Here is a 23,607-nt window from a genome sequence, read left to right as displayed (position 1 = left end):
GTGATAAAAAGATATATGTCTTGCAATGGGGTGACTTATCATTTACGAAAAGACTTGATCAATGGAAAATGTTGTGTTTATGAATTGTTCAAAAATTTTTGAGTTTCGAGAAAACTAGTTTTAACTTTTTCGTTTGGAAACTTGAGCTATGGAAGTGCGATGATATTTACGTTATGATGTGCAAAGTATGATGTGTTGTTCTATGGAGTGTTTTATACGAAGGATGAAAGTTGATGCGAAATTACGTTTTAGTTTTGAGTCAAAACTTTTACTTTAAATGTGAGATAGTGGAAATTTTTGAGGAAAGTGTGGAACTGTAAAGAAAATTTTGTTTCAAAAGTTTTGAATATAAATGTGAAGTTCGAAAGTGTTTTGCTATGTGATGTGAAAATGTTGTGTATTATACTTGTTATTTGAAGTATGAATGGCTTTAAATGTGATATTTGTTGATCTATGAGGTGGTGAAATGTGTTGCGAACATAGAGTGCTTATGTTGTAGGCTAGATTGAATACACGCGAACCGTAGTTTTAAGTTGAGATAATCTATCACTTTCCCGAGTGACAAAAATGAACGAAAATCTGAAAGTTTGGGGAGAACCGCTAATTTGTCAAGGCACAACGAGGCAAGGAGATCGAGAGTGCGAATGGATGCCGGTGGACCATGAAACTTTTTCTTGGAATTGCGTGAAATGTTCGAGCAAGCTTGATGTGTGAACTATTTTACTATTTCCTACGTTTTCCATGAACGACAAGAACAAAAAGAAGACGAAGAAGATTTCAAGAAGTGGAAGATAGCGAAGACGAAATGAAGTTCAAATGCAAAAGAGGGTGCAAGACAAGGAGGGATGATGCGAAGTGCGCAATTTAATTTAATATAGTCTAATCTCGCGTAATTTATTAAAAGTGGCAGCGATGTGACTTTCAACTACAATGTTAATTAAGCGACATGAGGAAGCTGCTTGGAAGACAAGATGATGGAGAAATTCTGTATTCGAAGGACGTAAGTAAATTTCGGGACGAAATTTTTGTTAAGATGGGTAGATTGTAACACCCGTAAAAAAAAAGAAAAAAAAAATCAAATAAATCTAATTAAATCTTTTTCTAGTTGACTTGGTCAAATATATTTCTCTAAACCATATCACCAAACGATTTCCCCATATCTATACTCCCTAAAATCTCTCCAACCACCAAATCCATCAATATCTATCAGTTTTGCCTATATATATCCAGTCAATCCCACGATCTTTCTACACATAAATTCAATACCAAGAAAAACCAGGAACTAAAATTTAGAGAAAGAACCGAGTTGGAGAAGAGAGTTTTCTGCCACCTAAGAAGGTAATCACCGATCAATTCCCAGCCTTGATTTCCTTGCATTCATTTAGGATAACTCGAATTTTGGAGCATGAAATCTGTAGTATTCGGACAGTAGGTTCCGACGCATGTTTGACCGACCAAACGAACTCCTTTTTATACGATTCTTTTTTCTGAGTAAACCTTAAGGTGTCTTCTGTGTGGTGTGTGAATTTCAACTTATTTGGACGAAAGATGTATTTTTGGTGAATTTTTGAAGTTGACTGCGCAGTTCTGCCAGAAATTGTTTTTCTCGACCAGGGAGTTACGTTTTCGATTTGACCGACCTAAAAAGATTATTTTTTATGTGAAATTTTAATTGAATGATATTTTATGTGTCTACTATATTGTGGAAAAGTTTCAGCCCCAACGGAGACCGGATGAATTTTAAATGATTTTTACAAACCAACCGCGCAATTCTGCCAGTTTTGTTGTTAGGTGAAAATATCACTTGTTGCTAAGTTTTAATGAATTATATGATGCATGTATGATTTAAGAAGGTATCCTATGGCATGATTATGTGTAACACGTTGAGAAGTATTATGGCATGTTTTTCCTTATGTTGATGAACGTTCGGGAATGGACAATCTAAGAAAACGATGAAAGGAACGATAGGACATGCATGATAATTGTAATAATGGAAAACCTGATTGTGTGGTGATATTGACAAGGGTTGTTGCACGTACGAGGGTACCAAGAGTAAAGGGTTGCGTAAAGTCGTGATTGTGCGGTATAAGCAAGCGAGGTGGGCTTTCTTTTTAAATAAGGGCAATGCCCTAAGTATACTTTTTATGTGAAAATGATATGAATATTTGCCATGCCGTGTTTTGTTTTATTCTATGGAACCTATCTGATGTGGCTTTTGCCATCAATGGATAATCGAATTCGGGTCTGTCTAGGGAGTGAGTCCCTATTCAGGCTAGTGTACACCTATGGAGATCGTGAGCCGTCTTTTGGGTCGGCCGGTCTAGTGACTTGGAATGTGGCCACGTTCCTTGTCATCAATGGATCAGATATGGGAGATAGCTATGGGAAAATGGTTGATCAACCGAGTTTTACGATGGAAATGATTTTAGTGTCTTGGGCGATTTCTAAAGTTAAAACCCCAAGGTCACTCAATGGTGGCATGATAAATACTTTTTATAAAATATTTTCGGCATGAGTTCACTGAGTGCATCAAGTACTCAGCCCTGCTTTTCTTTTAAAAATTGCAGGTTGAGCGTGACGGGCGCGGTGGGTGTTGAGCAAGACCGTTGAAGAAATTAAGTGTTTAGAATGTGTCATGTCTTCACACGTGGCATATTCCTTCTCTCAAATGCTTCCGCTAAGTAGTTGTCCTTCTTTTGAGTTCTTGTATCGTTGAGATAATATTCATTTTTGAGTTGTTGATTGTTGAGATACTCTGATTTTATTCAAGCTATTCCCATTTGTTTCGGGCTATGGTTGAGTTGTGTTGATTTCCCCTTTCTTCCCCGCTTCTTTAACCCTCCCCTAGTCGCGATCAACCGTGTTTTCTATCCTTAGAAAATGCGGGCGTGACAAGAGAGCCGAGAGCCGGGGCGCAGGGCCGGGAGCTGAGGGTGAGCCGCGGCTGAGCCGTGGGAGCCGCGGCCCTCCACTGCAGCGGGCCGCGGGAATTTTTTTTTTTTTTTTTTTAAGTTTCGAAAATTACTTTATAAATATACACTCTCATTTCCATTTTTCCAACTCCATTTTACTTCCATTTTGCTCCAATCTTTCCTTCCAATTTCTATATAACCTTGGAACTATGGATTCCGACGATGAACAATTCCAACAAGCAGTAGATCTGGAGTTCCAAAACCTTGTTGCAGCGGTGCAACGTGAAGCCGACGAGGCAGAAGATGCGGCGGAGGCGGAGGCGGCGGCGACGGCAGTCCCTTGGCCATTCTATCATCGGCGATTTTTCGACCGTGATCATACCGGGGCTGACCGTCGGTTGATAGAGGACTACTTCAACGAGAACGCCCGTTATCCGGCAGAAATTTTCCGTCGGTGATTCAGAATGTCGCAACGTCTCTTCGTCCATATAGCGACGTGTTTGGCGCAGCGGTTCAGGTGCTTCAACTTGCGATATGATGCCTCCGGCCGACCCGGCTTGTCGACATACCAGAAGTGTACCATGGCAATTAGACAGCTTGCATATGCCGGGCCCGCTGACATGTTCGACGAATACCTACAGATGGGCGAAACGACTGCCCTACAGACGTTGAGGCAGTTTTGCAGGGGCATTAAGGATATCTTCAAAGGGGAGTATCTACGGAAGCCATCGGCTGATGATTGCCAACGTCTGATGGATATGCACGGGACTGTACATCATTTTCCAGGGATGTTGGGGAGCATCGATTGCATGCACTGGGAGTGGAGGAACTGTCCGGTGGCTTGGAAGGGGCAATTCACTTCTGGTTTCAAAGGCCGACATCCGACGATGATTCTTGAAGCAATTGCTGATAACCGCTTGCGAATTTTTTTTATTTACAATCCAAATTATTTTATTTTAATTAAATTTATAAATATCATAAATTTAAAGACTAATAAAATTTATTAGATATAAATTAAAAAATATTATTATAAAAGCAAACAAAATTTTTTTTTTTGGAGAGGGCCCCATTTCGTGGCCCTATTATTTTTATACATTTCGTGGCCCTATTATTTTTATACATTTCGTGGCCTTTACCATTGTGAATGCCACAAGAGAGCCACGAATGGTGGCCGGGCACCTTTGGTGGCCTCCACCATTGTGGATACCCATATGCCAAAACAGCCAAATCATGAATCTTGTCAGTTGAAATTAGTGGTCGGAGAAAAACAATAAATGAATCCACGTCATTCATCGAAAAAGCAAAGACTAGTCACAAGACTTTCTAAACCCACTCCACCAACAGCCAAAACCTTCTCTTTCTCTATTACAGTTCACAAATATTGTGTTTATCTCCACAGCCACCTTTTCTCCATTTCTTTTCCCTTGATTTCAGCTACAAAAGCTGAATTCACCAATTGTATTTTGATAATTAATCAAATTGATAAAAAAAATCACTTGTCACTCTGTTTCAGGTAAGCTTCACAGCTTGTGCTCTGTTTTCTACTGTTCTATTTATGAATTATTGGTTTCTTTTTTGGATTGGTTGAATGTGGCGTGCATATTTTGGCTCTTTGATTATGAATGTGTGAAAAAGTTTTGATCTTTAGAAGAGGGAAGCTTTGTTTTCAATGGTTTAGATGTTGGGCTAATTGGGTGATGTTCTGTGCTTTAATGTTTCTTGAAGAAGACCAATCTTGATTCTTAGATTTTATATGATGTTTGGTTTATGTCTACAATTTTGTTTAATTCAACCATTAGAATATTGATATTCATTAATTGCAAGGTCCGTTTATCTGGATTTCAATGGTGAGCTTGAGTTAATCTTCGATGGCGGATGGGAGGATTCGAGGGGGGTGGGGTTAAGGGCAAATTTCCGAAAGAATCAACAAGTTTGGTCGATTTCTGGTCAATCCCCCAACCTTCAAAAATAGTTTTAGAACAAATGTAAATTATGGACTTTATTGAAAAAACCTTGATTTATTTTCTCATTAGCACGGGGTATTTTAGTCGATGATGAAGCGCATCTTAGTTGGTAGGACGTTTTCCTTTGATCCTTTCCACTGATAGGTCGGGGTTTCGAACCATTATTGATCATTTAGAAAGACCAGTGTGGACAATTCTTTTCTTCTGATGGAAGTTCTTTCAAGAAAAGTATATATGTGGTGGGGCACCTGAAATGAATTTGGTGCTGTCTTAATCCTCTTAGCCAATGGTAGTCCTCTTAGTTGGATCTCTTTCCAAGAATAGGTTGTTTCCATTGCAAGCTTCCCACAAATCTCAAATGGAAAAATTCTTAGACTTATGCCCTTGTAAGGAGAAGCCTCAAAGCTATCTAATGCTACTGATTCCATAGCTGTTTCCTTCCGTGCTGGTTTTGTCACGCCTTGTTACTTATAATGTTCCACAATGCAGGTAAACGATAGAGGTTCATGGGCTCTTCGGCTGTTGAGATCTCGTGGCCGTCCTCCTCTATTGACTCGTTTGAGCCCTCTTTCGTTATACAGATAGAGGGAGGGAATTCATCCTTTAATTTGGACTTCCTTGAGAGTGCAAGGCATTCACCACGTCCCCGTCTAGATATTCCAAAACCTCCTCCACTTCCTAGGAGAAGATCGAATAGGGGACTTGCAGCATCATGTTTCGTTCCAAAGGAAACGAAAGATATATGGGAGAAGCTCTTCAGTGAGGGGTATGGAGCCGATGTGCACATTTTGACAGACGATGGATCGATAATTGCTGCTCATCAAAGTGTTCTGGTGAGCATAGTTTAGCAATCACTCCATTGTTTTATATTCAAAGTTTGAGTTTCTGACTAGTTTGTTTTTTGTTTCGTTGATCCGTAGAGCATTGCATCTCCAGTCCTTAGGAATCTTTTACAGCAGTCTAAAATCAAGAATCATGTAAGAACTATTCGGATTCCTGGTGTACCGTGTGATGCGGTTCGTGCATTCATCCGTTTCCTCTATTCATCTTGGTAGGAAAAAAGCATTCACTCTTTCATATTCTAATGATTTCAGATGTCAAAATTCTGATTTTTATGGTGCAGCTATGGAGAAGAGGTGATGCAGAAGTTTGTCCTCCATTTACTGGTTCTATCACACTCTTACGTCGTTCCATCGCTTAAAAAAGTCTGTGAACACACGCTCGAACGGGGCTGGCTGACCAAAGAAAACGTCGTAGACGTGCTGCAGCTATCAAGAAGCTGCGACGCTCCACGCCTTGCCTTCGTCTGCCTGCGTATGGTAGTTCGCGACTTCAAAAGCATCTCCGCTACCGAGGCGTGGAAGGTGATGAGGCGCGCTGATCCCACCCTCGAGCAAGAGCTAGTGGAGTCCGTTGTCGAAGAAGATTCAGTGAGTTCCCAATCCTCTACTACATACTAGTGGAAAGTGACCTCGAAGAGAGCGTCTTATGTTCTAACTGTGTCACAGAGGAGGCAAGAGAGGTTGAAAAAAGTCGAAGAGAAGAAGGTGTACGTCCAGCTGTACGAGGCGATGGAGGCTCTGCTCCACATCTGCAAGGACGGGTGCAGGACAATCGGGCCTCGCGACAAGGCTCTCAAAGGGAGCCAGGTCGCCTGTGGCTTCCCCGCGTGCAAGGGGCTCGAGGCCCTGATCCGCCATTTCTCGGGATGCAGGACGAAAGTCCCCGGCGGGTGCGTGCACTGCAAGCGCATGTGGCAGCTGCTCGAGCTGCACTCGCGCATGTGCAACGACCCCGACTACTGCAAGGTCCCTCTTTGCAGGTAAGAGTGACATGACACACCACTTTTGTGAATGTAAATTGATTTTTATCAAAGATTTGATTGGAAATATTTGGAAAATGTTAGGCATTTTAAGGTGAAGATGATGCAACAGAGCAAGAAAGAGGAGGTTAAGTGGAAAATGTTGGTGAGAAAAGTGACAGCAGCAAAGAATGCTCAGAAACTGCTTTCATTTAGAAGGTTTTAGTTTTTAGTAATGTGAATACATATGGCCAATATTTTAGCAGGCCTTATTCAGATTGAAATAATCAATGTAAGAATTTAGCTGAAATGAAAAAAAATATAAATGTACAGAACAATTTAAGTGTCTTCTTATAAAGTTGTTGTCTTGGATTTCTTCAGTTAATTTTCACCTCTGTGTGTGTTGGAAATATATCTAATGAACAGCTTCAGATTCAGCAGTTTGAGCAAATTATTGCTATTCTTTCCCTTTTTCTCCTTACATTTCATGTGTTCATGCTACCACTTTCATAAGCAGAAATGTCGGAAAATCGCAATCGAAAAGCAAAAGGTGGAAATGAATGAACATTATGATTCATGTTCAATTGAATTCATAACTAATTCAAAGCCAATTCTGGTGAAAACACACATTTACTGAGATGGAGATGTTTCTTGAATGACCTTTCCTTTATCTCTAAGCTTAGCAATGGTTTCCTTCATGGCCTCTTTCCTCTTCTTGCTTGCAAGAACCTTTGCTGCCAAGCCAGTCACATTTGGGTCCTTCTTCTCCTCGGGCGGGGGCGGAGGAGGCCGTCTCGCTGCCCCCCATGCATTTCCACCACCAACACTCAGTCCCAACACCACACCAGCCAACCCCATTGCAACATCCCTACATTCCACATATTCTTACTTAGAAAATATAATCAAGAGTCTTAAAAAAATGTAGTGATCAAGAAAATCAGACACAAACCTCCTTTGCACAGATGTTTTCTGATGAGGAAGTGCAGCAGCATTGCAAGCATAGAATCTTGTGGAGATTGAGGATTTTGGTGCATGGGGAGTAATAGTGGCTATGCCTATATGGCTCATGGTTATTTACCTAGCTTTATTTTTGGAGGGATTTGGAACTTTGAAGAGTATATATTTTTGATGTGCATCAAGAAATTTAGTTTGTGGATAGTGTTGGCCTATACATCCTTTGATTAACTAGCTGGTGAGACTTCATTGGTTGCTATTTGATAAGAGGGCTAAATCTTGTGGCCCTAATTCAATGAAATTTGACCCTTTACAACATGTGTATGTGTGTTCTTTATCAATTTGTGACAATTTTATTCCAAATAAAATTTTAGGTAAGGGAAAATTATTTTGGCACCCCTTCAAAGAAATATATGTCTTCTTCCTTGAACCAAATATGTGAAACATACTTTTGTATAAAGTCTCAAATTGAGTGAACTATAGTCTATAACTAAATTTTGATGTTTGTACATTCACGATCCCTTAAAGAATTTGTGGGAAGTCCAACTACTTAAATTGGAAAAAAATGTAAAAGAATCTAAATCATGCAAAGTACAAAGCTCAATAAATTTCCAATAATATTTTTTCGAACAGGGACAAACGTCAAAGTTCAGAATTCGTTTGTGTAGTTTATTCTTATAGATTTGTGAGAAAATAGGTTGTATTTTTTAAAGCTAGACTTTTTAGGAACCTATTTTGTTAAGTATTTTTAAAAAATTTGTAAACTTTTAGTAGTATTTTTGGTGATTTGCATTATTATTATTATTATTATTATTATTATTTTGTTAAAGCATTATTATTATTTTTTTACTTCTTAATGATTTGAATTTTGAAATAGGAAATGAAAGTTCCAACAAAAGTGGAGGCCCAAGAAAAAAGGAATGGGCCCAGTCCAGACCATTATTAAAGGCCCACGAAAATACAAGATTTCCTTTCCCCTCCATTTTCCAATCAAATCTTCAGCTGTTCCAGACTTCCAGTGTTGAAGAGCCCTAGGTTAGGGTTTCGGAACTATACCTCCTAAACCAAGGTAATGTTTCTACGATTGCATAATTTTAGTGTTTATGAGCTTCTCTTTGATGCATAATTCATACTTTTCCCCGATTGTTATGTGCATAATTTTGCTCTGCGTCTTCCCCATTTCGGGTCTGTTAATTAGATGATCGATTTTTCATTTTTATCGTGGCTGGTTGTTTTCTCTATATTCTTTTACTTTTTTATGGTTGATTTGCGCTGTGCGTAATGGAATTTGTAGTTGCCACTGGAGATTTAGTTTTGCTTGTTTTGGATTCGGCAAGTCATTGATTTGGATAGCTGTGGACTGTTTTGTTCGATACTCTCTCTCTCTTTTCTTTCATGTTCATGATTTTGCTTATGCTTGGGTGGTGTCCAGGAAGGAGTAGTTGGTGCTCAAAGCGTTATGGATTTATCTTTTGCTGGATTTGATGTGAATATTGTAAAGAGGCTGTGGTGTTGATTTTGTTTATGAAGGAATACATATGAATTCTATGGAATGCTTTTGAGTGTGGGAAATTTATTCTTGCTGATTAGGGTGGAAGAGTAGATATAGTTGGTTATTTGTATCATGCTCTTTGATCCTACAATTCTTATTTTTCCTAGTATTGTTTAATTCTATATCTTGTCTGATTTGATGGCATCATGAATTGTATATTCAGGCAGAGCTAAAGTTGACGGTTATTTTCTTCATATTCAATTAAAGGCCTAACAGAAACATAAACGACTATGCAAGTCGAAAGTGCTCTTTCGGTGGTTGGTCCAAAGCCAACAGAGTTGTCAACTTTCACACACAGCTTTGGCCCACCTGGTTCAGGACCCAATGGGAAACAGCGGACATCAAGCTTAGAAGCGCCTATAATGTTACTGGCTGGGCATCAAAGTGCAGTCTACTCAATGAAGTTTAATCCTGCTGGGACTGTCATTGCATCTGGTTCGCATGACAGGGATATCTTTTTGTGGAATGTGCACGGTGACTGCAAAAACTTTATGGTCTTGAGAGGGCACAAGAATGCTGTCTTGGATGTTCAGTGGAATACTGATGGTTCACAGATAATATCAACAAGCCCTGATAAAACTTTAAGGGCATGGGATGTTGAGACTGGGAAACAGATTAAGAAGATGGTCGGGCACTTGTTTGTTGTGAACTCATGTTGCCCTGCTAGGAGGGGACCTCCTCTTATCGTCAGTGGATCGGATGATGGAACTGCAAAACTTTGGGATATGCGTCAAAGGGGTTCCATTCAGAGTTTTCCAGACAAATACCAGATCACAGCAGTCAGTTTTTCTGATGCATCTGATAAGATTTACACCGGTGGCATCGACAATGATGTCAAGGTGTGGGATTTACGAAGAACTGATCCTGTTATGAAGCTTCAAGGACATCATGATATGATCACTGGTATGCAGCTGAGTCCAGATGGGTCTTACCTTCTAACAAACAGCATGGATTGCTCCCTTCGAATATGGGATATGCGGCCATATGCACCCCAGAATCGCTGCGTGAAGATTCTTGAAGGGCATCAACACAATTTTGAGAAGAACCTGCTGAGGTGTAGCTGGTCACCTGATGGAAGCAAAGTTACTGCTGGTAGTAGCGACTGCATGGTCTACGTATGGGACACTACTTCAAGACGCATACTGTACAAGCTCCCTGGCCATACTGGGTCAGTGAATGAATGTGTCTTTCATCCCAATGAACCGATAATCGGGTCTTGCAGCAGCGACAAGCAGATATATCTTGGTGAAATTTAGTTCTCTTATCCAATGTCCATCCCGTATGGTTGAGAAGTGAAACTCTTAATTGTAGGATTACTGTCTGTCTTGGTTTCTGCGGGTAGGTGTTTTGTAGAAGAGATTGAGTTACGCCATTCCAAATTACGAATCTCTTTTTAACATGTATCAAATTTGCCGATGATCAGAATCACTGTGCCTTATTTCTGTTGATTCTTATGTATCATCTCGATGTGAGTTGAACAGTTCTGCATTTATTTCAAATTGCTGAAGTGTAATACAATTTCTAGTTGCTAGCATAGTTAGATTCTGGCTTTTTAAAAGTATTGTGCTGCTTGTGATATGTTATTTTATATGGTTGTTATCTTGTGAATTACTCCTTTATATAAGACTCTTTTTTTGCCATATCTTTCGATTATCATTAATCTTATAAAGAGAATAAAGCGAAAAAGGAATTAATGCAAACAGCCTACTATTCCATTGCATACTCCAAACCCTCTTAAGAAGTGTTTTTAAGTATCCATGATAATACTCTTTAGGTAAAGAACTACCAATGCACTGCAAAAAAAGAGCTGCTCCAAGAATAGACCAACAATAGAAGGAACAACCGTAATTCAATCCCAGCATCTATCTCTAACTGGGTTTTGACCTCGACGACAGACCCTTCGAAGCAGGAATAAAAGGGACATCCTCATCTATCACAACCTCTAAATGAGACCCACTCCTTGCATTCTTTAATCCCATACCGTTGTTTGAGGAGTTGTCGTCCAGACCATACATATTGGAAGACCTCAGATCCTGTACCAGAACACAATTTTGTTGGTCTATCAAGAGTTCAATATTTTCCTCCCCAAGACGAAATAGTCATTTAGGAGTGATGTGAAAAATCATTGGAAGATTGTGAGAATTGTTTTTAACTAAGAGGAATTTTTACCTTTGCTGTTCGTTCACCATCTCCAGGAGATTGGGATGACCTAACATCATTGGCCTTCAAGTAATTGTACATAACAACACCACAAAGGGCTGTAGAAACAATGATAACTTCAAAATATGGTCTTCAAGCAGACTACTTTCAGAGAAATACAAATTTAGCATGGAATAAGATTTGTACCAACAGCATAACCGATGATATTAAGCTTTGTGATGGCTGACTCCGGGAAAATGACGGTTGAAAGGGCGATAAGAATCCAGTCTTTTAGAACACCAGCAACTCGAATAGTAACAGCACTGGTTCTACCAATTACCAGGAAGATTGAGAAATTTAAAGCCAATGCACAGAGTGCATTTGAGAAGAATATCCAAAAATTGAACCGAATCTGTGATACTTCAATTCCGGGCATCTCCAAGAGGTACCATGGTACAAAGAGGAACACAAAACTGCAAAGACAAGGGAAAGGGACATATCAAGTATTATCCATGTTCAATACATATAATAAAGCTAAATACTGAAAAGTCAATAAAGCCACCAAGCATATAGCATGTTTAGTTGGAGATGCCATAACCCAGATCATCAAAGTTGGTACTATTTCACTGTCATACTGGATCAGCACAGATTTTAATTTTGCTAGATGTAAGGCATGCACTTTCCTATGAGCATTTCTCTCAATTTAGGAATATAAAACTGCAATAGACACAGAAATTATATTTTATAAATGGAAGAAGTGTACCTGCATGGAGCAATGTAATACAAGCTTGTGATAGGATTGAGTGTTAAGCCCTTCTTTTGAAGTAGAACTTGGGTGAGGACCAATCTAAGAGCTTCTGCAAATATTCCGGTAACTTGATACACCGTGCCCACTACATTAAAATGGATTTCCCCATATGATGATATCACAACCCCAAAACTGACCAACAGCATGTTCAGAAATAAATCGCATCTTAATTTGTCGGTACCACAAAGGACAGCCATGAGAAAAGTGGCAACTGGCACTGCCATCAAGTATAATGATAAAAAAATAATAATCAGTCATCTTCCTGTGCCTGACAATTGATATAGAGGAGGCCAAATGAAAATAGGTAAACATACTCAAGGCTTTGAGCATCTGGATGAAGGCCACAGAGATGAATAAGTAGGCTGTATTTCCAAACCTGTACAAGAGTATACACCTAAATAAACATAGAAAAGAACATGGCATATAAAATATAGTCTGACATAACCAAACACAAACACTCACTTATCCGCAGCTGTTAGGGAATTTCATACTTAATCCTATCCAAAGCAAAACTATGATTACCCAGTTTAGATTTTGTTTGTGAAATATTACTTTGTAAGCATTAACCTAACATAAGTGTGATGGGAATTACTGGGAACAACTATAAACTTAAGGATAAGAAACAAAGGTGTATTTAACATTTAATCTTACCATAAGAAACAAAGGTGATACTATAATCTCTTGCACATTTATTTTCATGTAGTATATCATTAAGACATTAACCATAGTAAATTCAACTTGTACTAAACTGAGAGAAAAGCTGAACCACACACTTCAGAACAAACAATGTGTTGTTGTAAACATCCAGATTCATTTTTGCAGGGGCTGTTAGCACTGATGGTAATATTTAACAAGGTATAACTCCAGTATATAAAAGGTTACAGACAAACTCATGATAATCTTAAGTAGTCACTAGTCAATTTTTAAGTCTCCTAGTAATAGGTGATTCACAATTACTGCATAAAAGGTAGCAAGTCTCTGATGTAGCATACAAAACCGTGAAAGCGAGCACGGAACTTCTAATCTGTGGAAAAATCATCACATACCAAAGACTTGCCGCAAAGAATGCACTGATAGGAATCACACATGTCGCATATCTACAAACACCAAAAGACATGATCAGACTAGATGCTATATGAGGTGAGTAAGAAAGAGGGGAACATCTCTTACATTTCAAAAGTCATCTTCACAGGTGATACAACCTGAAAAGGGGGAGGAAATGATATTGAATGAAGGAATATAAAAGGCAGAGGAAATAAGATGAGATTACAAAATGACAACTGAAGTAGGAAATCACCGAATGATAGAAGAAAAAACAGTTGCACAAACTTCAACAAATTAAACTCAAACATAATTTTCTCTAACAAGAGTTATCTACAAAGCTGTGGTGCCTTATTTCAATTTGAATCTAAAAGTATAGTATTGGCTAGAGATTATCAAAATTCAAACTACAAACTATAAACTTCTAAGTAGATGATAAAAAAACACTATCATAGGGGCACAAATGATACTCATGGTAGCAAGAGAACAGCAAGAATAATGAACTACTATAATATAAAAGAAGCAAAACAATCTGCACCTTAAGAACACGGATCAGAACGAATGCCACAAAACCTGAAAAGCCCATATGAATCATGGTAAGAGTTATCGGCAATGGGAAATTGAAATACTTTGGCGAGAGAACCCACTGCAAAAAAGAAAACGTAAAAGGGGGGTAAATGTGAGGTCATAAATATCGAAAGAAGCAACAACAACCTATTTTGTATACTAATGGAAACAATAATGGTTACAATAGTTAAAAAATTTATACCTTGTGCATATGTAACAAAATAACTAAACATATACGCTTAGTATGTTCATATATTTTTAATACTCCTATTTATCAATCACAGTATATACAAGAGTCTGGGAACATTTGAGGACAGCGACAAAACACAGCAGATTTACATACCTTTTCCTTTTTTGTTTTCTTTCGTTTTTGCTACACACAAAAAGTGGATTATTTTCGAGTATCTTAGATACAAGATCACTTTCCTCTTTAATATAGCAACCATTTCAACATTAAACTATATCAATGGACAGCACAGAGTTCAGGAACCACACTAATGCGCACTGTACAACATTTCTGTAGAAAATAAGTATAAGCAAATCTTATTTCACTTTAATCGTATTTTTTTCTGTATCATATCATGGCCATTTAGTCCAAACATAACCCCGTACGAACAATGCAAAGCACTTAAACTCTAAATGCAAGTTTAACATGGTTAAGGGTACCAACTATACACAATGCAAATATGCAAAACTATTGCTGTGATATCATGGCCATTAAGCAGGCTGTACATACCTTGTTATACAGAATAACTCCCGAGGATAGTGTTATGTACACTAAGAGATACAGGTAGGTCAGCAGAAGGTGTTTGCTGATCATTGTGCCTAATTTGGTCCCTTCCTATCTATGCACTCATGTTCCGAATATCACGACCTGAAATTCGTCCCTACTAAGTCTAACTAAGCTAACTTTACAACAAATCGACTCAACAAGATGCTAGATCTTCTGGAGATTCTCTCATTCATTCCCTTGATAAATGACAAAAATTCGCTTTTCCGGACAGAATAGCTAATGCCGCAACTCCAACAGCCATTCCAACCTAGACAATGATCAAAATTCGTTAAAACATCGGCAATACAAATGAATTACAGTCCATTAATTTCATCAAAAATCTACATTGTCAGTTTAACACACCAAAATAGCAGCCACAGGTTGGCATTGAGAAGAAACGTCGCAAAACATTACAGCAAACACGTAACGCGCAGAGTCGAAAAATGTTATATTAGTAAATCAGTAGAATTTGAGAAAAGGTCGAACCTGAACGCAACAATTAGAAGTGCAACTTCAACTGTGCCTCTGAAAAGGCAGTCGATTTGAGTTGGGGAAAACTGAAAAGAGTTGAAAAAATCTTGCTAATCGAGTTAGAACTCTCGCAGCTAACAATGGGTTTAGGATCTACAACTTTTTAGTGGGGAAAAGTGTGATTTAGTGAGGAAGATGTGAAAACAGTGGATGAATCTTGGTGGCGATGAATCAGAGAAGAGAAAACCTCTTCCAGATCTCAGTGCCTCACTAAATCGAATGGTTTTACGTTTTCCTCTTCACTTTTGTTTGGATTTTTCCCTATATTTTGAGATTGCTGTAATTTCATTTTTTTTTCTATTTTTAATTTGGGGAAATGGAATCGACTCGCAAGTTATTTAGGTGGGTTATAAATAGATATTAGCAATAAATTAGTAAAAATAGCTGTCGATGATTTTTTTTTTTTGTCTTATTTGACTAATAATGCCAATATAACATCTGAGATATTTTACCAAATAATCACAATTTTACAAGTATAGTGTAAAACTAAGAGACCAGATTTACCATTTTAGTTTGTAATAAATTAAGAGTTCTGGTTTACTACTCACATTCTATTATAAAACTAATGGAGTATATAAAAATGAGTCACATTCTACTATCTTTTCTCATCCACTTCCTTAGAGCATTCACAACCGTGCTCTTGCCAGCGGCACGGTTATGGGCCCGGGCGGTACTATTCATGCCTGCTCTCTGGCAAGAGCACAACACCCACAACTGTGCTCTTCCGCAAGGACGAGCACAGTTAATATAAAATTCAATTAAACAATAACATTTCCATAATATTAAAATCCATTTAAAAACCATAATAAATATTACAAATTACAAATAAAATTAAAAAATACATAATTAAAATCCTAAAAATTAAAAATTACATAATTAAACTCCTTAGAATTAAAAATTACATAATTAAAATCCTAAAAATTAAAAATTACATAATTAAACTCCTAATAAGACTACGCATCCGGCGGGATCAACCCCAATTGTTTTTGGAGACCTTTTATCATGGTCTCGTGTGTTTCAAGTTGCGTGGGGGTCATAGATGACCTATCGGCCATATTGAGTTGGCTTAAGAGCATCCACAGCGAGTTGTTCGGGGGTGGAGGTGGCACATAGGGAGCGGGAGCGGCTTCGGGAGTCGAGCCGCGACGACGGTTGGCCGCCGCCTTCTTCCTTCCTTGGGGGCGGCGTTGGGAACCGCTCGGTCCGGCGTCGGGGCTACCCAAGTTAGCTCCGGCGAGTTGGCTAGCCACTTCTTCCGAGCCGGAGTCGGATAGGGCTACCGACCTTGATCGTTTGGAGGAGCCTCTAGAGGAGGATGTTATGCCTCCCTTATACTTCGGGTGCGTCCGCGTCTCCTGCCAAACGTTAAGATATTTGAACAACTTACCGTTCATGGATTGGTAGGTGCTCAGCGCGGCGGTGATGATGTCGACCTCGCTTCGGCCGCTCCCGGCATTCCGGGACTCCTGGATGAAATAGCCGTTGAACTTGCCCATTTCTTCGTTGGCTCGGCCGATGCAGTTGCGCACCATACTCTCGTTGCGCTCGATCGTTCGGGCGGCCGGTTTGCATTGTACCGGCTAGAGACGCGCCACCAAAAGTGATCGCCGGATTGGTTCGTTCCAACCACCGCATCTTCGGAGATTTCCAAGTACGCCTTGAACAATCTTTCTATCTCCGCCGGTGAGTACGGTGTGCGGACACCGGCGCGAGATGGAGGAATCGGCATTTGGGAAGGGGCGCGAGGCCTAGGCTCCGGTGTCCACCCGTAGCGCCCTTCGGAGTCACCTTGGTCGTCGATTAGGTATGGACGGTAGCCACCCGGAACGGCCGAATCTTGGGTTTGAGGAGGGGCCGAATATTCCGTTTCCGGACTAGGAAACGGTTGTGAACCGAACCATTCGGGGTTCCAACCGTGGGAGCCCGAAGGGTTATCGTCTTGGCCTGACATAGTGATATTGTAGGGTATGAGAGAATGAAGATGAAAATGGATATGAGAGAATGGAGATGAGAATGAATATTGGAGAATGATGATGAGAGTTGTGTAGTTTGATGTGAATTTTTGGGGTGAAATTGGGGGTATTTATAGATGAAAGTGTGTATTTTTTGGGTAAAAAAATGAAAAAAAAAAATAAAAAGGTGTAAAAAACGGTTATAAACGGATATATTATTTTGGGGAAGTGAATTTTTTTTTATCGGTTTTTTTAATAAAAAACCGATTTTTCAAAAAATAAAAATAAAAAAATGTTTAAATGCAACGGTCGAGCCATTGACGAATGGGAGCGCGCCACGTGTGCGTCCGCTGGCACGGACGTGCTCGATACATCGAGCAGCGCCGTGCCAGCGGTGCGAGCGCAGCGGCGGCGGATGGCGTCCGTGCCAGCGGCGCGGACGGCGGTGGCGACGGACGCCACCGCTGCGCATGCTCTTATGTTGAAATCAAATGGGATTCCTAATGGTGGACGGAGGGAGTATTTTTTTTTGCATTAACGTTGGTGATGTGTCCTTGAAAATTGCCACTTACATCTTAAGCACCTTTACATTGTCGAGAAATTGTAAGTTCAAATTTATCTTGGCTAGAAGTTCATCCACATTTGCTTGGACCTATTGCCAAGATGGTGTTGATCACACTCTCATGCACAACTTGATGTGTTGTTGCTATTGTGTATAGACGTGATTCTTAACCAAAACTTCTTTCACTCTCTCTTTGTTGTTTTTCTCGTCGCTTTTGCCCTTTGCTCATGAACTAAATATGACCTATGGAGTGATGGTTGCACTCTGCCAGTTAATCTCATGTCCATTATTTATGATAATTTCAGAATCACGAGTATTTAAGATTTTGATTTATAACTATGTTGTTGATACTTATTATTGTATCCCCACTTCATTCCAATTCATCTATACTGGCAAGAGTGTCCGCATGGGCAGCGCAGTTGATTCCGGAAGGGCAGATTTGTATGATTGGCTAAGGATCAAACTGATAGGAATAACGATCCTAACTAGAACTGAGAGCACACGTTGTAACAAAAATAATGAAACAAAAGTAACTGATAGCTTAAGATGAGAAAAATGTTTTTATTTCTTTAATTCTCAATGACTCAATCTATGGGGATTCTATAAGTATTTATAGAGATCCCAACAAAACTTGACTCAAATCTAAAAGGAAAAGGAACGACAAAAATAAGGAAACAAATAAAAAAGAAATCAAAACAAATCTATCTCTAATGGCTGACGTAATCCTGATACTTAGAAGGTCGGGACACGTTTCTCCTTGGTCGATCCATCTTGGTTCCTCTACTCTTCGGTCTACCTCTTTTACGCACCTCCACCTCCTCGTCTACTTCCTCGTCTATCACGGATGTATCATGGGCATTGGTTGAGGTCGTATCACAAACCCTCCGATTTGTATGATTAGCCAAGGATCAAATCCCGTGATAACTGTAATATGTGAGCTACAATAACTGATCTATATTAAATGCTTGTATTTTGAGCTATAAGTAGCAAATAAATTTTCGTAACAACATACTATAATTACTTATTTATTACAATATGTGAGCTACAATAACTGCTCTATATTAAATGCTTGTATTTTGAGCTATAAGTAGCAAATAAATTTTCGTAACAACATACTATAATTACTTATTCTAGTAATAAATCTTTTCCCAGCAATAAATTTTTGAAAAGGTTTAATTTAGTGTAAAAACAATAAACAAAAAATTATACTAGTAATGTACTACTAGTAGTATATATTGGGGAAATTGTGCACCCCAAAATAGTAGTACCTCGTATTAAATGTATTGATACGAAGTAAAGAAAAAAAATCTAAGCTTGTGGTAGTCCTTCACTAATTCTTGGACATATCCCAAAATATCTTCTTCTTCTTTTTCTTGGTCACGATAGTGGTTAATATTGGCCATCAATTAAATTGTTATCCCTTCTCTTTTTAGATTTTTTGAATGATGTATGTCAATTGAACTTTTATTTGGAAATCGAGCGCTAGTCAATTTGATTGTGATTCGTTTCCTTGTGTTATTTTTTGCCAAAATTTAACAGGTATTTGATTTTAACTTATGAATATAAAGAACACAATGTCAAAAAGTAATATACCAAGTTTAATTGCCATGAATATAACAATTCAATATCATCCAACTGTTTAGTTATTTCAAAATTTGGAAAAATATTTAATTAAATCCAACCATAACAACAATATCATCAAGTTTGTGGCTAATTTTCGATCGTTTCATAACAATATTTATTTGCATTATATGTATGCATTGTTGACCATCACCAGGGCCGATTTTTTCGTGTATTACCACTATACAATTTCGATTATAGTTATAGCTTTGAGTCGAGTTTTATAATATGATTTGTTTGATCGCTACATGAGATTTTCTTATCACGTTAAAGCAAAGATTTTGATATACTAAGAGCATCTGCATTGCTGCTTTCCCTGAAGGACGGCGCCCGTGCCGCTGGCGCGGCTTTGTGCTGTTCGCCGTTGTGCTCTTGCCGCTGGCACGGCGCTGCTCGATGCATCGAGCAGGTCCGTGCCGCTGAGCAGGCCGACGTGGCGCGACGGGATAGGCCAATAGCATAGCCGTTGGCATTTTCATTTTTTTAATAAAAAATCGAATTTAATTTAAAAAATATATATTTTCCCACTTCCCAATAAATTATATCCGTTTCTCACCACTTTTAATTTATTTTTCAATTTTTCCCCCAAAATTCACATTTTCATCTATAAATACCCTCATTTTCACACAAAAAAAATTCCCACCACACTACACAATTTTCATCTATATCCTCTCATCTAAATTCTCTCATCAATTCTCAATCTTTCACTCTTACAAAAAAAATGTCCGGCTCTGACGATCACCCATTCGACTCATGCGGTTGGAACCACGAATGGTTCGGCTCAACACCATTCCCTAGTCCGGAAACGCAACTCCTCAAACCCAAGGTTCTCAAATTCCGGGTGGCTACCGGCCTTACCCGGTGAACGACCAAGATGCCCCCGATGGGCGATATGGGTGGCACCCGAACCCGGATCGGGAGGAAGCGGCGGCATTCAAACTCCTTCTACTTCTACTCCTCGTGGTGTTCGTGTTCAGGGTCGTGGGGTGACACTCACGTCCACATCTTGTACACTCCGGGGGAGATGAATCAGTTATTCAAAGCCTATTTGACAATCTCCGAAGATCCGGAGGTTGGCACGAACCAAAGCGGGGATAGGTTTTGGTTCCGTGTCTCCGCCGGTACAATGAAAACCGACCGGATGGAACCATCGAGCGCAATGAGAGTATGGTGTGCAATGCCATATTCAGAGCCAACGAAGAAATCCAAAAGTTTCAGGGGTATTACCTCCAGGAAGAGCAGTTGGCGGGGAGCGGCAAGAGTGAACTCGACATCATTAGTGCCGTCGTGGCGACTCCCAACATTACAAACCATTCAAGTACCTCAACGCTTGGCAGGAGGTGCATGTGCATCCGAAGTATAAGGGGGGCGTATCATCCTCCTCCAGCAAATGGTCGAGGTCAGTATCCCTATCCGACGCTAGCGAGGATGAGGTGGCTAGACAGCTTGTCGGAGCTAACTTGGGTAGCCCCGACGCCGGCCCGAGCAGTTCCCAACGCTGTCCACAAGGAAGGAAACAGGCGACGACCAACCGTCGTCGCACCGCTCCCTTTGTGCCACCTCAACCCCCACCAACTCGTTGTGGACCCTCTTGGCTCAACTTAATATGGCCGAGACGTCTCACATGTCTCTCGAGCAACTTGAAGCGCATCGGGCAACGATACGAGGTCTCCGACAAAAATTGGGGATAGGGCCGGAGAACTAGTCTTCCACGGGGGTATTTTTTAGCCTTTAATTATATAATTTTTAATTTGTAGGATTTTAATTATGTAATGTTTATTTTTTTGGATTTTAAGTTTGTAATTTTTATTTTTAGGATTTTAAGTTTGTAATTTTTATATTTTTTAAATTTGTAATAGTAGTTCGAGTATTTTTAATGTATTTTTATATTGTAGAAATGTTTTTAGTAATTGAAGTATTTAAATTAAATAATGGAATGGTGAGACCCTTGAGCATGTCCTTGCGGAAGAGCATGGATGTGAGTGTTGTGCTATCTGAGAAGAACAAGGAGTAAAAAATTAAGAGTAAAGGCCAAAATTGGTCTTGGACATATGCTCATTTTATCATTTTGGTCCTAAACATTATCTTTTGAATTTTTTGGTCCTGGACATTTCAAATCGGATCACAATTGGTCCTCCGTTAACAATTCCGTTAATATTTAATGGTCAACGATTTTAATCACAATTTTGACCAACTTAAACAATTTTTAATTATTTAATCATCAAAAATATTTTTTTAAATAAAATCATAAATTATTTGATTATTTAAAAATTGTTTAAGTTGTAATAAATAATTTATGATTTTTTATGATAAACACAATTTTGTCCAACTTAAACAAATTTTAAGTATTTAATCATCAAAATTATTATTTTTAAATAAAATCATAAAAAATTTAATTATTTAAAAATTGTTTAAGTTGTAATAAATAATTTATGATTTTTTTATGATAAACACAATTTTGACCAACTTAAATAATTTTTAATTATTTAATCATCAAAATTATTATTTTTAAATAAAATCATAAATAATTTTGTTATTTAAAAATTGTTTGAGTTGGAATAAATAATTTAATTATTTAAAAATTATTTAATTATTTCTAATAAATAATTTATGATTTTATTTAAAAAATAATTTTGATGATTAAATAATTAAAAATTGTTTAAGTTGGTCAAAATTGTGATTAAAATCGTTGACCGTTAAATATTAACGGAATTGTTGACGGAGGACCAATTGTGATCCGATTTGAAATGTCCAGGACCAAAAAATTCAAAAGATAAAGTTTAGGACCAAAATGATAAAACGAGCATATGTTCAGGACTAATTTTGGCCTTTACTCAAAAATTAATAAAAGTGGGTCCGGGCCATATCTATGTAATAGCATGGATGGAGATGTCTAATACTCGAACGTTGGATGAGCATGAAAACGAGTTTTGTTCGGAAAGAACGAATAATGAACATTGTCACGTCTTTAACAAAAAATTGTCGAATACTCAACTAGAATGATCAATAATTAACCTAAACTTTACATTATTATTATTGCTGACCTATAGCTAAACAATTACTCAAAATTCAGATTAATTACGAGAATTTAAAAATTCAACCTATAAGAGCATCTCCCATGGTCATAGGTCAGCCATAGGCTAGCCACAAACTCTTCCTGCCATATCATCAGCACTAAAAACTCCTTCTGTCACATCATCAGGACAAGTAACTGGACAAGCAATAGGCTAACCACAATAAATAAAATTATAAAAAACAAATAATTAACAATCACACAAATTACGGAATTAAATTTACGACACAGATACGAGAAAATTCAATAATAATATTTAAATTAAAAAAGTACATTAATTATAAAAAATTACATTAATTAAAAAAATCTAACGACGTGCAGTCCTCCGCGCCCACAACTCTTCAATTAAATCCTTTTGGAGTCGAATATGAGCATCCACTTGGCGCATGTCGGCATGTGCCTTGAGGCGGCCGACTTCATCGTAAGGTACCCCCTTAGTACGTTGGGGGCGGCCACGTCGTGGCTTGGGCCGACTTCATTAGCATCGTCATTGGCCCAACTAGTTAATTGTACACCTTCATCTTCGACAATCATGTTGTGCAGGATAATACAGATGTACATTATATCAGCAATGCAGTCGACATGCCACAAACGCATTGGACCCCTAATTGCCGCCCATCGAGACTGGAGCATACCAAATGCGCGCTCCACGTCCTTGCGCGCCGACTCCTGCCGTTCCGCAAAGTAGGTCTTCCTCTCATTTGATGCGCATCTGATCGTCTTCACAAAGACTGGCCACCTAGGGTATATCCCATCCGCCAAGTAGTAGCCCATATCATGCTGGTTCCCGTTGGCGATAAAACTGATGGCCGGACCGACGCCCTGACACTGTTCGTTGAAAAGGGGCGACGAGTTGAGGACGTTGAGGTCGTTGTTCGACCCGGCTACCCCAAAATATGCATGCTAGACCCACAGCCGGTAATCAGCTACGGCCTCGAGGATCATCGTGGGTTTCTTTCCCTTGTAGCCGGTCGTGTAGAGCCCTTTCCAGGCAGCGGGGCAGTTCTTCCACTCCTAATGCATACAATCTATGCTGACCAACATCCCGGGGAACCCATGCTTCTCCCCGTGCATCTGCATCTATCCTGGCACTCTTCAGGGGTAGGGCTTTGAAGATACTGATCACGGAATATTTCAATGACGCCCTGATAGAAATACTTCAGACAATCCAGGGCAGTCGTCTCACCGATGTGGAGGTACTCGTCCCACATGTCTACCGCGCCTCCGTAAGCCAACTGCCTGATTGCCGCAGTGCACTTTTGTATAGGTGTGTGGCCGGGTCTGCCAGCCGCATCGTACCTGAACCGGAAACACAAATATCGACGCTCCAAAGCATCAACGATACGCATAAACACTGTC

General features: G+C 39.1%; 4 protein-coding genes across 5 annotated transcripts; 2 read left to right on the top strand and 2 right to left on the bottom strand.

Annotated features, from left to right (window-relative positions):
* Positions 1-4,223: 4,223 nt before the first annotated feature.
* LOC121804852 (BTB/POZ and TAZ domain-containing protein 3-like) lies at positions 4,224-7,062 on the top strand. Its single transcript, XM_042204548.1, has 6 exons — positions 4,224-4,425; positions 5,366-5,709; positions 5,797-5,927; positions 6,000-6,306; positions 6,385-6,698; positions 6,783-7,062. The coding sequence occupies exons 2-6, from the start codon at positions 5,383-5,385 to the stop codon at positions 6,901-6,903; spliced, it is 1,200 nt and encodes a 399-aa protein (XP_042060482.1). The 5' UTR covers positions 4,224-4,425; positions 5,366-5,382; the 3' UTR covers positions 6,904-7,062.
* Positions 7,063-7,215: 153 nt separating this feature from the next.
* Positions 7,216-7,819, bottom strand: LOC121804854. The gene is made up of 2 exons (XM_042204552.1): positions 7,627-7,819; positions 7,216-7,545 (listed from the first exon to the last, which is right to left on the bottom strand). Exons 1-2 carry the CDS (start codon positions 7,743-7,745, stop codon positions 7,308-7,310), a joined length of 357 nt encoding a protein of 118 aa, XP_042060486.1. The 5' UTR covers positions 7,746-7,819; the 3' UTR covers positions 7,216-7,307.
* A 775-nt stretch (positions 7,820-8,594) lies between these two features.
* Positions 8,595-10,802, top strand: LOC121804853 (U5 small nuclear ribonucleoprotein 40 kDa protein-like). Of its 2 annotated transcripts, none has more exons than XM_042204550.1 (2): positions 8,595-8,700; positions 9,347-10,802. In XM_042204550.1, the coding sequence occupies exon 2, from the start codon at positions 9,414-9,416 to the stop codon at positions 10,437-10,439; it is 1,026 nt and encodes a 341-aa protein (XP_042060484.1). In that variant the 5' UTR covers positions 8,595-8,700; positions 9,347-9,413; the 3' UTR covers positions 10,440-10,802. The 2 variants fall into 2 exon arrangements, with proteins under 2 accessions (XP_042060484.1, XP_042060485.1); XM_042204551.1 differs by having other exon boundaries at positions 8,616-8,700; positions 9,391-10,802.
* Positions 10,803-10,873: 71 nt separating this feature from the next.
* Positions 10,874-15,347, bottom strand: LOC121802693 (probable sugar phosphate/phosphate translocator At1g48230). The gene is made up of 10 exons (XM_042202371.1): positions 14,997-15,347; positions 14,475-14,778; positions 13,710-13,817; positions 13,301-13,332; positions 13,177-13,227; positions 12,445-12,506; positions 12,086-12,347; positions 11,530-11,795; positions 11,353-11,441; positions 10,874-11,216 (listed from the first exon to the last, which is right to left on the bottom strand). The coding sequence occupies exons 2-10, from the start codon at positions 14,556-14,558 to the stop codon at positions 11,052-11,054; spliced, it is 1,119 nt and encodes a 372-aa protein (XP_042058305.1). The 5' UTR covers positions 14,559-14,778; positions 14,997-15,347; the 3' UTR covers positions 10,874-11,051.
* Between the last annotated feature and the right edge of the window lie 8,260 nt (positions 15,348-23,607).

Source organism: Salvia splendens, chromosome 5 (genome assembly GCF_004379255.2).
Source record: "Salvia splendens isolate huo1 chromosome 5, SspV2, whole genome shotgun sequence".
Classification (NCBI taxonomy): Eukaryota; Viridiplantae; Streptophyta; class Magnoliopsida; order Lamiales; family Lamiaceae; genus Salvia; species Salvia splendens.
This window is presented reverse-complemented; position numbering and strand designations above follow the sequence as displayed.